General features: G+C 35.1%; 1 protein-coding gene across 1 annotated transcript in view; it reads right to left on the bottom strand.

The window, feature by feature from the left end:
- Nucleotides 1-397: 397 nt before the first annotated feature.
- syt9a (synaptotagmin IXa) overlaps nt 398-14,386 on the bottom strand; it is a 77,839-nt gene continuing 63,850 nt past the window's right edge. The window contains exons 5-7 of the mRNA XM_056479046.1: nt 12,884-13,055; nt 9,763-9,892; nt 398-1,043 (exon numbers count right to left, since the gene is read on the bottom strand). Coding sequence (XP_056335021.1) covers nt 975-1,043; nt 9,763-9,892; nt 12,884-13,055 — 371 coding nt within the window. The 3' untranslated portion in view covers nt 398-974. The remainder of the gene's footprint in view (nt 1,044-9,762; nt 9,893-12,883; nt 13,056-14,386) is intronic.

The raw sequence follows: 14,386 nt of genomic DNA, 5'->3' as shown, positions 1-14,386 counted from the left end.
ATAATGAGCTCACTTGTTTAGAGCTATATAAGACCAAAGCATTTCTGTCACACTCAGTATGGGGAAAATTAACTAGTCTCGGGAGTCATTGCAGGGAAAATGGCTGTGGGGTTTGCAATAGTGGTTCAATATATGGTATGTCTTCTGTGGTTTGAAATTCACTGAGAAAATATTGAATTCTGTAACCTGGTTATTAATATATTTTCTTTTTTTTTCATTGTGTGAGCCAGGGATTACATGAAAAGACAGATTTGAGATGGCTCAATCGAAAGAAGACGCGGAACATCAGACATCGCCACATCCCTACTGCACAGTGATTACAGTAATTGAAAGACAATGCATTTCAAAAAGCTTATTTTTGTAAGAAATAGATGTTTAATAACATGAGAAATAACATTTTACTTGCAAAGTCTGTAAACAATTCACCACCATGACGCTTTATGACAAAATCCACAGAGCATTTCAAACAGGAAACAGAGAACATCTTGTACTTTACCACACCGAAACACACTCATGCGCAGTGGGAGGGTGTAAATAAAAAAGGAAAAGGGAAACTGACATTCTATCCTCAAGAGCATTGAGTGACACACTGACACTCCATTTAAAAACACATACTGAGACTGATTTCGAAAACATTTACTTGGAATCGAAACTTTGAGAACAACATAAAAATACTTTTTTCCATGTTTTTTTTTTTTTTGTCATGTAATTTTCTTTTCCAATTCACCATGAGTAGCACAAAATAACCATACAGTATGTGACCACTCAACATGCAGCTGAAACAATCAAGTATTCCCATGCAGTGGAAGGGCTTCCAGTTGCACAGGTTGAAGAAAATGGCAAACCATTCCCTTTGTGGTCAGGAACAGCCAACTGGAGCCCTCGGATCTTGGGCCTCTGGATCCTAGTACAGAACATCCTGTGCATTAATTCTCTTCTCTTGTTGGTCTGAAAATGAGACATTGGACCTCAGGCTATGGTGATGGAGGTGCCTTCAGGGAATTACATGAACCTCCTTGGCTTCCTCCTCCAGTACTGTGATACTGCAGAGAGCACAGTGCGAAAGTGTGATATTAGTTCACTCAAAACTTCATCATTCTTGCTTGCATTGCTTTCATTTCAAGGTTGAGGGATCATTAACTTAAAAAAAATAAAATCCGAAGCCCAAACAAATACAAATGCTAAGTAATACAACTGCATTGCATTATTTATTATTAACTAAGATTTACATAATTAGGCACATTTCAACATAATTAGTATGATAATTAAAGGGATTGTTTACCCATATAATTAAATGTTTGCTATTAATTTACCCACAATATAATTGTTTTCTTCAGGAGAAAAATAAACCTGAAACTGAGATTATTTATAAAATGCAAGTCAACAGCTGGCATTCTAAAATAGGTGCAATCTGAAGAGGAGCATGTAATATTTCAGAAGAGAGTGTAGCATTTATCAGGCAAAAACTAAAGGAAAACTGATACAAATTACAAAGGGGCTCAAATGGTTAACTGAACCAAAAATTACAGTTTAGTTACTAAAGGGATAGTTCACCCAAAGCTTAAAACTCAAAACATTCACTTGTCACCTTTGAGTGTCTTTTTTTAAACACAAAATAAATTACTATGAAAAATGCTGGAAGTCTAGGACGATTCTAAGGGCCCACACCGTTTTGCGTTCTCAGACCAATCCCCCATCCCTACTGCTCTTTATATTTCCCCCACCCCCAACCCTCTCTGCTCTTTACTTTCGTCCACGATCTCCCCCCTGCTCTTTACTTTCATCCACAACACCAACCACATCACCAACCCCCCTTGACTCTCATCTGCGACCCACCACCACCAACGCCCCGTACCAGCCAGTGGCGCCCCTGACTCTACCAAGAGGTCTGAGGGATTCTGAGGGACCTGACCAGATTTCTTGTGGCGTGGGAATAAATTTCCAAATAAAACACGGTAGCGGTTGGTATCTGGTGTATTTTGCTGAGCATTCTAACAATATAGTGTTGCCAAGACCCAACGCTATTTCGTAACAGCATATCTATGATTTCTTATTGAGCACCGATACAGGCAGTGCTCACAACTGTTACACATGCTGAACGCATGACCAGTGATTTCTGCACGTGCTGTTTTTTTGCACAGTTTTGTATTCATCATCTGCATAACGGTCCTCAGAGTGGGCATTACTAACCTGGCAAAGCAATGTGAAGATGCACTGTCCATCAGAAAATGATCAGTTTACTGTTAGGAAACCCACATCAGGCAAGTCTGATGTATGGGAGTCTTTTTCATGTGCCGTAGACACAAATGGAAAAAAAATAATTACTTTTTGCATGATGTGATAATACCTTAAATTTTTTCCCTTTAGCAGTCACAAAACTGGAACCTCAGGTTTACGGCAGCACTCACGTGTCATCACAAATGGGCAAACGAAACTAACATTAAGCCTTAACATTACAGTCCTTGCACAACCTACAGTTTTATCTGTTATCTCTCTCTTTTGATAGTATCCAATTTAAATGTGAGATGTTGGCTGAATGTGTGGCGAGAGCGGTTCGATGTGGAATAAAACCTCGTGGGAGCAGGACTAAAAAATTAGGCTGTGCAGACCTCTATACTGTAATTTGATGACCTATTTCAGGTTTTTTTTAATGTATTTTTGCAGGTTTGATTATAGTTGAACCACTGAAGTCACATGGAAAGTTTTGACTATGTTTTTTTTTTTTTTTTTTGCTGGACTGTAAAATTCCCTTGCTATGTATGAAAGATGCGGGAGCTCTCAAATTTCATATGAAATATCTTTATTTGTGTTCCAAAGATTAATGGAAGTCTCAGGAGATTGGAACGACATGAGGCTGATCAATTAATAACAGAAGTTTTATTTTTGGCTGAACTAACCGTTTAAGATCATTCACTGACACCTAATTTAACCCTTAATCTGGCAACTCGATTTTTAAAGTTCACATTTGAAAATGCTAGATTTAGGTTTTAACAAATATTCAGCTGTAGACAACATTTATTTACTCATTCATCTAATAATTTATTAATTAATGCATTCATTCATCCATTAATGAATTAATTCATATGTATTTATTTATAATGGGCAGCATGGTGGCACAGTGGTTAGCACTCTCGCCTCACAGCAAGAAGGTCACTGGTTCAAACCTTGGCTGGGTCAGTTGGCATTTCTGTGTGTGGAGTTTGCATGTTCTCCCCGTGTTCACGTGGGTTTCCTCCGGGTGCTCTGGTTTCCCCCACAAGTCCAAACACATGCACTATAGGTGAATTGGGTAAGCTAAAATGTGTGTGAATGGAAGTGTATGGGTGTTTCCCAGTGATGGGTTGCAGCTGAAAGGTTCATTCCACTGTGGCAACCCCAGATTAATAAAGGGACTAAGCCGAAAAGGAAAAATAATGAATCAATTTATTTATAATATCCCAATATTAGATAGTGATGTCTAATAAATAATAATATCTAAAAATCTAATAAAATCTAATACATTTTGAAAACATTTACTTGTATTATTAAGTAATTAAATTTGTTGCTGTTATAATTATTTTTATTATTATTGTTAATCATTATCATTGCATGCTACAATGTTTAAAATCTGAAATGGGAAGAATAAAAGTGGGAGGGTAGAGTTAAAAATATATTGGCCTTTTAATAGGGAAAAAAATAAACAAAAACAAGATCTCACAATACTCTTCACCTCAGCCTTCAAAACCATCTGCTGTGAGAGAAAACTATTTGCTCTTGCTCTCTGCAGTGCTACAAATGACAGATAAAGTCGAGGTTTTGTTTTAAATAAAGTCTCTAGACTGAGTTTTCAAAGGCTTTCTGAAAAACCTTCTTTAAGGTCATTTATGTTTCTATGTGCTTGATCTTTTATTTTACCAATGTGACTCTGAATCTATTTTGAAAAGAAAAAAGAAAAACAACTTATCACACAATATCTGGGGATTTTTTTTAGATTTATGTAGCACAACTTTTTTTCCTATGACCTCAACTCAATTGTGTGGGAAGCTTGTTGTATAACAATAGATCAGCTTTGATTTAGACACATTTCAAATTGACAGATTAGATTACCTCTATTTAATTGGTTTATTGTTATATATTTACAATAAATAAAAAGCAAAAACTTAGTTCTCAGTGTAAAAATAGCCCAGAAGAATTAGCAATGAGTAATTACTGGTAGTAATTAATGAAACGCTAAACATTATATTGCTTGACTATTATATAAAGCCTTAGGAAATCAGCTACAATGAAATACATTCAGTCTCTCAATTAACCATGTGGGAATTACTAAGAAGAAAGCTGAGAACAGCTTTGCCTGAGTCACTCTGAATCACCCTTATGATGATTACAGTTGCCTTATATTGAAATCTTGGAATATACTTAATATCCGTACAGTAATTGTGGTATGTATGTATGTATGTATGTATGTATGTATGTATGTATGTATGTATGTATGTACGTACGTACGTACGTATGTGTGTGTGTGTGTACTGTGTGTATGTAACTTTTTTCACATTTTTTATGTTACAGCTTTTTAAAATGGATTAAATTAATTTATTTCCTGAAAATTCTACACACAATACCCGATAATGACAATGTGAAGATTTTTTTTTTAAGTTGTTGCAAATTTATTAAAAATAAAAAATATTAAAAAATAAAAAAATTCACAGCCTTTGCCGTGAAGCTCTAAATTGAGCTCAGGTACATTCTGTTTCCACTGATTATTCTTGAGATGTTTCAGCAGCTTAATTGGAGTTTACCTGTGGTAAATTCAGTTGATTGGAAATTATTTGAAAAAAGCATACACCTGCCTATATAAGGTCCCAGGGTTGACAGTAAATGTCAAAGCAAAAACAAAGCATGAAGACAAAGGAATTGTCTGTAGACCTCAGAGACAGGGTTGTCTCAAGGCACAAGTCTGGGGTAGGTTACAGAAAAATGTCGGTGCACAGTGACCTCCATCATCCGTAAGTGGAAGATGTTTGGAACCACCAGGACTCTTCCTAGAGCTGGCCGGCCATATAAGCTGAGTGATCGGGGAGAAGGACCTTAGTCAGGGAGGTTATCAATAACCTGATGAGTGACTGAGGTCCAGCGTTCTTCTGTGGAGAGAGGAGAACCTAACAGAAGGACAACCATCTGTGCAGAAATCCACTAATCAGGCCTGTATGGTAGAGTGTCCAGACAGAAGTCGCTCCCCACCTGGAATTTGCCAAATGGCATCTGAAGGACTTCCAGACCAAAAGAAACAAAATTCTCTGGTCTAATGAGACTAAAATTGAACTCTCTGGAGTGAATGCCAGGCATTACGTTTGGAGAAAACCAGGCACCGCTCATCACAAGGCTAATACTAGGGCTGCATGATTCTGGCTAAAATGTGAATCAAGTTTTTTTTGTGAATCAAGAGATCGGAAAATGGCTGTACACTGTCACTTCCCATCCAACCTGATAGAGCTTGAGAGGTACTGCAAAGAGGAATGGGCAAACATTTCCAAAGACAGGTGTGCCAAGCTTGTGGCATCATATTCAAAAAGACTAAACAAAGGCTGTGAATACTTACGTACATGTGGTTTTTCAGGTTTTTTATTTTTAATAAATTTTTTCGCATTGTCATTATGGGGTATTGTGTGTAGAATTTTGAGGAAATAAATTAATTTAATCAATTTTGGAATAAGGCTGTAACATAAAAAATTTAGGAAAAAGAAGCACCATGAATAATTTCTGGATTCACTCTATGTACCTATGTATTAATTAATTAATACATACTGTAGATACATACAGTGCATGTTGACTGGCTGTTAACGACAAAAAGGGTTTCTTATTAATGAATAAATAAATAAATAAATAATTTAATAATTTAATTAATTATTAAATTAACCCCTTTTGTCGTTAACAGTCAGTCATCATTCCTATCATTTTTAGTTCACAAGTGAATTTGCTTTATTAACTATAAATTGTTAATTTCACTTCAAGTATATTCACCTTATTCTTCGTGTATGAACTATTGGAATCTTTTTAGCTTGAGACTTTCGGTCTCATTCAATTCCATTCATTTTTAGATATTTTCATATATTATTCTGCTTCATCTGTATTGTCATGAACACCCTTGTTTGTAGAAAAGTAGTTTTATCGTTATTTGCCATTTATTATCCCTAGTCATTTCTCCCATAGGCAACTGTATCAGAAGTTCTAAAACAATCGCAAAAACAAGCGCACTTCCTCATTGAAGAATAAGGTCAATTACTATTATAGAATAAAAGTCTTTACTATTATAGTATTTTGTTCATTTTGGTTGATACAATGTATTGCCAAAATTTTGGAACACATGATGTGTTTACAATCATCTAGGCTTGCTGACTGCTTTCACAAATATTTGTGAAAGAATGGATCATTCTTAGGGACTTTAGTGAATTATAGGTACCTAGTTGCTGCTATTGGGTGCAGTTAAGTCCATTTGTGAGCTTTCCTCACTAGTAAAATTTCTAGAGTAAATTGTTAGTAGTAATAAAATAAAGTGGAAACAACTGGGAACATCAGCTCAGCCATGAAGTGGTAGGCCACATACAATCACAGTGCACAAGATATTCTGGACAATTCCATGCTCCAAACATTGTGGGAACAGTTCGAGGATGACCCCTTACTGATACATGCTCACCAGTGCACAACGAAAGATCCATAAAGACATAGATAAGTGAGTTTGATGTGTGAATAGAATTGACTGGCCTGCACAGAGTCCTGATCTCAACCCAACAGAAGATATTTGAGATGAATTACTGCAGTGCATGACCTCACAGATACATTTCAGAAGAATGTTGAAAAAATAATAATAATTAATAATCCCACTCTTAAACATTGTAGAAAGATGTTGAAGATGTGCAAAGGGTGAACCACCTTCATATCGAACCAACACAGGCTCATTTGGGATATGTGCCCTGGGCTACATTTTCGGAAACTATGAAATATGTGTCTGTGGCTGCATTTTGTCTAAAAAAGAAACACCATGGGGCAATAAGATGCCACCAACAACTTCTGTTCTTTTTTTTGTAGTACTGCTGTGAAATTTTGCAATGTGTGAAATCATGGTAAAAGTACACAGCCACAATGGCTCGTCTCTAGTTTTCTATTGAAAACACAATCAGTTGAGTTTAGAGAAAGGGTGGATAGGTGGGTGGGTCAGTCAATAGGAAGCAGTTATATTATGCACAACAAGTTGGCCTGCTTCTCCCCACTGTGCGCAAGAAGGATATTGAGATACACCGAAATATACAGAGCACTTCTGATGGAGTTTACGAATGTAGCCCTGGGCACAATATCATATGAGCCTGGGTTGTATTAAATCCTACTGATTAAGACTGAGATGTCATTTAAGACAGATTTAAAGACAGATATGCCAATGCTTTTGAAAATATAATTTGTTTCCAATTAACATTTTGCCCCTCTCAAATGCTAAAAATTACTGTTTTTGTGCTCAAAGAATGCTAATACGAAGCATGCTATTGTCTTTTGCTAAAAATACAACCATAATATTCTAACAAGGTAACATTTCACATTTTTATGTTTGACACTGCAGTGTGGGGATAATACAAATCAGTACTAATCCTACTCCAGTTTTCATAACCTCAGACAGTAATCAGTGCTGGACTGCTTCTGATTTACAAGTGTGAAACATACCTTTACCCAAAAACATACCTGACCCAAATAAAAGCTAGGATTAGAACAATACCACCCAGGTGAAGTACTAAATGAAAAAAGTCTATATAATACTGAACAGTATTAGTTTAACAATGAGTTTGAATTAGCTTTTTGTCTTGTTTAATTCACATATATATATATATATATATATATATATATATATATATATATATATATATATATATATATAGAGTTCGGATGCAAAAGCCGCTAAATGGCACTTCCACCAAAAATGAGATAATGGCATTGAGTGAATGCTTTAGTCACGTAGTACACCAAAAAATAGATTTGCTTCAAATCATCTAAATCGCAGCTTCAGCACATTCAGAAATAACAGTTTGTTGGCAAAAGTCATTAAACGCCACCTGCCTTTGACAGCAAAAGCTGATATATCCCGAGAACCAATCAGAAGCGCGAATCGAATCATATGTTTTCAACGTAACAGTGCGTTGATACGGGCACACATATTCCGCTTTCGATTTTAAAAGACAGAGTTTGATGAAGTGCAGTTGGAAGTGTAACATGCATTCATAACGTGATTTTGCGCAGCAATACTACTTTGAATGAGTCCGATTTACTATACAAAAAACGGCAACTCCATTTCACGAAAAACAGAGGACTATCATGACATAACTATCAGAAATGACAACAGATTGTTAAGATTTAAGTAAAGTTCATTTTAATGTTATTGAATAATGCACTTACTTTACAGATTGCATTCATTCATTTTCCTTCTGATTTTCCCTGGTTTATCACAGAGGAATGAACCGCCACTTACTTGACAGATTGATATATTTTAAATTTCAGGTGGTTTGTGTAATGTGTTTTATGTTTGGTAAAATAATTTCTAATGGCATTTTCATTTTCAATTAATTACACTGTCTTGTTCCAATTGGTGGATTTAGAGGGTTTTGCATAAAAAGCATTGATGGATTTAGCTGGTTTGACTCAAAATAAAATGTACCTTGTTAAAAAACAAATAATTGTCTAAAGTGACATTTAAAAAAAAAAAAAAAAAAAAAGGTATTTTATTTACTAGCTTATAACCTTTTCATTACATATCAAATGAAACTTCTGAACCTAATCAGAGGAGCCTAGTAGAAAATGCTCATTTACAAGAAAAGATGTCTGATGGATTTAGAGGTTTTTGCATCTGAACTCTTCATATATATATATATATATATATATATATATATATATATATATATATATATATATATATATATATATATATATATATATATATGCATGCAAGTTAATAAATTGTTACACTTCATTTTTCATGAGAGGCAGATTCCCTGCAGTAATTAGAAGTCTTGCCCAACTAAAGGTCATCAGTATTCTTCTGTTTTCTGGAAATTTTAATTTCTTTGCTGAAATAATGGCTCCCAGCTCTCTGTGTGTGCACATTTCAAACCCTCAGACAATCAATTCATTGACCATTTATAAAATCAACATGAGTTTGACCAACAAACTAAAATGTTCATACTGCAATTACCTGAGATTATGAAAACTGTTGTGTGTCATGAAAAGGACACAAAAGGTTTAATTCAAATTGGTTTTGTTTGGTGCCAACTATAGTTGGCAAGACCTTCAATCTTTATACCTTCATATGAATACATATTTAGTTACCCATTTCACATGAAAGTACAATCACAACTGAAGCACTGAAGCTGTGGATTAAATCCGAATGATTTAAATAGTCTTTAGCTTTTAATGAACAGTGGTGTCTTAATTGTAGATCTAAACAATGCAATTGAGCCATTAAGATGCTTAATGTAACAATATATAATAAAACATAATTAAATACCATATTCACATTTTTTTAATTGACTTATTTATTTAGGACAATTCAGTCCCAATTGAAGAAATGGCTCTCTCAGGCTTTTATCATATGAAGAGTATACAGTACTTTAAGCTCTTCAAATGAGAAAATAAGTCCAAAGTTAGAAATACTATATTTGGAACAAGCATGATGCATGAGGTCTGCTGCATGACCAAGTGCTAAATTTGAGCTACCTGAGCTTTTAAAAGAGAAAGCCTGTGTATTCTTACCTCGACGAGAGGGTGCCAGTGTGCAATGGGTTTGCGTGGGTAGGTCAGCATTTCATTCCAGTGTTCTCTGCCCAAACCCTCTGCATCATTACCTACTCGGCACACGCCAATAACCTCATTATGACCTACACTGTGAAAAGAAACAGCAAAACACTCGTATGTTGATATTTATGCACATGTGATATGTTGAATATTCATTAAAATACAGCATCAGTATCAAACCATTTAAAATGATACGAATAGCAATGTCAATAATATTATGATTGCAAATCATATAGTAATTAAGCAAGATTGAAAAAGTAACCACAAAACAGAACACTTTACGTTGATAAAACTAAATGCATTATTCTAAACCAACATATTTAATAAAATTATTATTTCAAAAGTTAAAATTTGGTTATCAGGGTATGACATGATTAACATGATCAATACTTTGTTAGGAAAATATTGTAGAGTCTGGACAAGCAAGTTTTGTGTGATTTTGTTTAATACATTTTTTGTAATATACAGTATGATCCCTACTAAGTAAGAATTAGGATAAAATTTTGTATATTTTTATATAAAACATATATGATTAAAAATTTATTGTGTTCGAACTTTTAAGTTATGCTCATTGGTTCTCGTTATCAAGTTCTTAAAGCTGGTCCTCTGTACTGGACTCTTAATGACCCTGTTTTGGAAATCCAGATAAAAGTAAGTAACCTTGGATTGTGGTTGATGTCTTATGATTCTTTTCTCTGAAGTACTGTAAAACATTTTTTCCACCTCTGAAATATTGCAAGATTGTGCAGTGAAATATTAGAGAAATTAATAAATTGCTTTGTCATCTCACAGACTACTGATTGCTCTTTTAGCATATGTTTTTAAATCTACACTTAAAAAGCAACAATATGTACAAAATGCGTCCTTCAAGCAATTTAACCAGGACAAGGATTGGCAGCCACATTTATCCACTATTAGAATCCTTGCATTGTCTCCTGGTAAGGTTTTTATTTTTAAATTATGACACTTTACAAAAGCATTACAAAAAACAAACAAAAAAAAAAAATTAATTTATTAAAAAAAAATAAAAAATACATATCATTATATCTTAATATATATCATTGTGTCTTCTAAATGGTCCAATAGGTGGTGCAATCCAAAAAATGCCAAAAGAATGAAATAACTGAATTTTACACACTCTCAATCAGCAAAAAGACAACAGCAATGTTTGTTTGGCACTGATAATGGTCAACACTTGACCAATCTATTTGCCTTTTTTCTTCAATACTTTTAAAGCATTAAATGTCATAGCTCTTCCATATTTAAAAAAAATATATAAATAAAATTTATCAACATCTAATTGTAGATTGTGTTTCTCCAACTGAATTTTATGGGTGATAGGGCTTTTTCTTCCCATAATCCTGTTCTCTGGCTTCTCTGCCTCTTAAATGTTTAATTGAAGAAGTTTTCTATTATTAATTTTTTTACTTGCTTTTGCGTGTTTGTTTTGTATTGTTTTATTGTATTACGTTGTATTGTCTGCATAGTGTTCAGCGTTTTGAGAAGCTGCTTTTAAATGCACTTTATAAAATGAAGTTTATTTTTTATTTTTTATTTTTATTTTTTTATTTATTTATTTACTAATTTATTATTATTAACTGTCCAGGAACCTCTGGAGGGGAAGCAGTTCTCCACTGACACTATTTACAGTGGAAGTGTTTACAGTTGACCTCGACTCGGGGTGTTGTCAGATGGTGGAAGGAATACTTTAAGAATCTCTTTATTGCCGCTGACATATCCCACCTTCCATTTAGGAAGCAGAGACTGGGGATGCAGGGGTGGACTCACCCATCACCCAAGCTGAAGTCACTGATGTTGGTTGCAGGCAAAGCAGTGGGGGTTGATGAGATACACCCTGTGTTCCTCAAGTCTCTAGATGTTGTGAGTCTTGATTGACATGCCTCTACAATATCGCATGGAGGTCAGGGATTGTACATCTGGACTAGGCAACTGGGGTGGTGGACCTGGGAACCACTACCCCAGTTGCCTAGTCTAGATGTACAGTCCCTGACCTCCAAACAGCTCTTACTACAGGGTGAACACACTCCTCAACCTCCTTGGAAAAGTCTATGCCTGAATACTGGAGATGAGGCTCTGGCTGATGGTTGAACCTCAGATGCAGATTGCATAATGCAGATTTTGTCCAGGGTGTGGTTCGCTGGACCAGTACTATACCCTCACTAAGGTGCTAGAGGGTTCATGGGAGTATGCCCAACCAGTCTACATGTTTTTTCTGGACTTGGAGAAGGTATTCAACTCCCCTGCAACATTCTGTGGGAGGTGCTCTAGCAGTATGGGGTTGGAGGCAATTAAGGGCTGGGGTTAAGGGCTGTATGAACAGAGCAGGAATTTCATTCTTATTTGTGGAAATAAGTCAGACAGTCAGTGCACGTTGGATTTTGGCAGGACCACCCTTTGCAACCGGTTTTTATTATAAATTTTATTAAGGGAATTTCTTGGTGTAACTTAGGGCCGGAGGGGGTTTGAGGACCACAGGACTTTATTTCTGCTATTAGCAGATGATGTTGTCCTGGTGAGAGTAGGAACATAGATTGACTGGTAAATTGAAAGTTGCCTTTCAGGGCAGCTCTTTCTTTACCACAATGGACCCAAGTTTGATTCCTCTCATTATTGTTATTATTATTATTGTTATTATTATTAATAATACATGCAACCCCCATTCTTTTTTCCTCTTTTCTTGTAAATTAGGATGACTTCAACAAGTCAAACTTCCAGTTCAAGTAAGAGAGCTTGAGCTTGAGACTCAACCTCCGTGGATAGTGAATGTTTGCAATAAATTAGCAACACATTATTAAAAAAATGGAATACTGGTGTTATTAGTTCTACATATTTGTAATCTCTATTTATCTGACAACTTATCCTTAAGACTTCCCTGAGGGGAGAATCAATCCTAACTTCTGCTGATATCATAGAGCTTAATTTGTTTTAAAAACGGATGTTGCTTAAAATTAAACTAAATAATCATCTTTAACTCCAATTGATATTCCCACACCATGTTACTCGGTTGGTCATAAAGAATACATAATCATAATTCAACAGACATTTCTAAGCCTCTCACCGGTCATAATCCATAACAGCTACGAGAAGGCTGATTTGGTCAATGTTCTCTGGAGGGACATCAAACACTATGGCCTCATTGTACACAGGGTTTAATGTGTTCCTCTTGGTGGAGGTTTTCCTTTTCTTCAGTCTCCGTCCATCACACATGAGAGAAACCTTCACATAAGGATCTAGAAAAAGAAGAAATTTAAAAAATATTGAATGTTCTCTTATTAAAAAAAAACATTGTTTTCCTAATAATTGGACTGTCTCTCATTTTCTTGACCATAATTCACTGATTTAACTACATGTCAATGAACTCTTATTACAGTATTGATAGAGGGGTTAAGATAAGTGGAATATTGCAGCCCAGGCTAATTAGAAATATGCCCCCCACCCAACAAAAAAATGTTGCTTCGGGTACTTTGTGCGAAGATTTTAGATAACAAATCCACATGAGTGCGCTGTCTGCATTTTCGCAAATCTGAAATATATTACTTAGCATACTTTATTCTTTGTTTGTATATGTTTGTATGTTTAAAACACACATCCTTCTTGTACATGTCCACGAGAAGGGGGGGCTAGTTGTACAGATTGTCTATCTGTATTGATTGTCTACAACAACCAGTGTTTGCAAAAGCAAAATGTAAGAAAGAAGTGCACTGCAACTATATAGTGTTACATTTATTTTACATCACTTTAATCTCTTTTGTGGAAACGTAACCCTGAGTGCTCTGAATCACAAGTACAATAACGTACAAAGTAAACTACAAGCAAACTGACCATGGCAGAAAAGTTGTCCCTATGGAGATAGAAAGATGAACCAAACCTATTAAATCATTTACTTTTTGGCTTAGTCCCTTTATTCATCAGCGTTCGCCACTGCGGAATGAACCGCCTGAACTAAACTTATTTTATTATAAATCATATTCACCATTAAGTTACTGTGTGTTATTTATTTGGTGTTGTGCAAAGAACTGCATGAAAATTGTTATGATCACTAGTGATGTAGTCTTTGTGGCTTGCTGGAGAACACTCTAACGAGTGTAATTCTAACAAACTACATATACCATCATGCGCCGCAGTCACACACCAGCTCCAGGTTACCTCTTGATTACACACTCACAGCTGAAGCTTATCATGTCTGATTCCTTGGACTTTATATACATCACACAACCACATCCGTTTCCTGTCTAGTATAGTCGTGTTTTTTTCATTGTTTATTTATATTTTGCCACCTACCTCGACTACAATTACCATTTTTGGATTTCCCTGATACTTTCATTTGTTCCCGTACCAACCTTGCCTGAATAATCTAATATGTTGTTGCCCAATCGTTACAAAAAAAATCCTTTATTTTTCAAAAATATGCGTTATACTGCCCCATAGTATTAATTTTATCTAATAACCTGTGTTAATTTCGTTGACGAAAAATTTTTGTCATAATTTTTATGACAAACAAGCTTCTACCCACAAAAACTAAATAAAAATTAAGTGATGATGACGACAACTATAATAATAA

The sequence above is a fragment of the Danio aesculapii genome, chromosome 18 (genome assembly GCF_903798145.1).
Source record: "Danio aesculapii chromosome 18, fDanAes4.1, whole genome shotgun sequence".
Taxonomy (NCBI): Eukaryota; Metazoa; Chordata; class Actinopteri; order Cypriniformes; family Danionidae; genus Danio; species Danio aesculapii.
The sequence above is the reverse complement of the archived record's forward strand: the minus strand, read 5'-3'. Positions and strand labels throughout refer to the sequence as shown.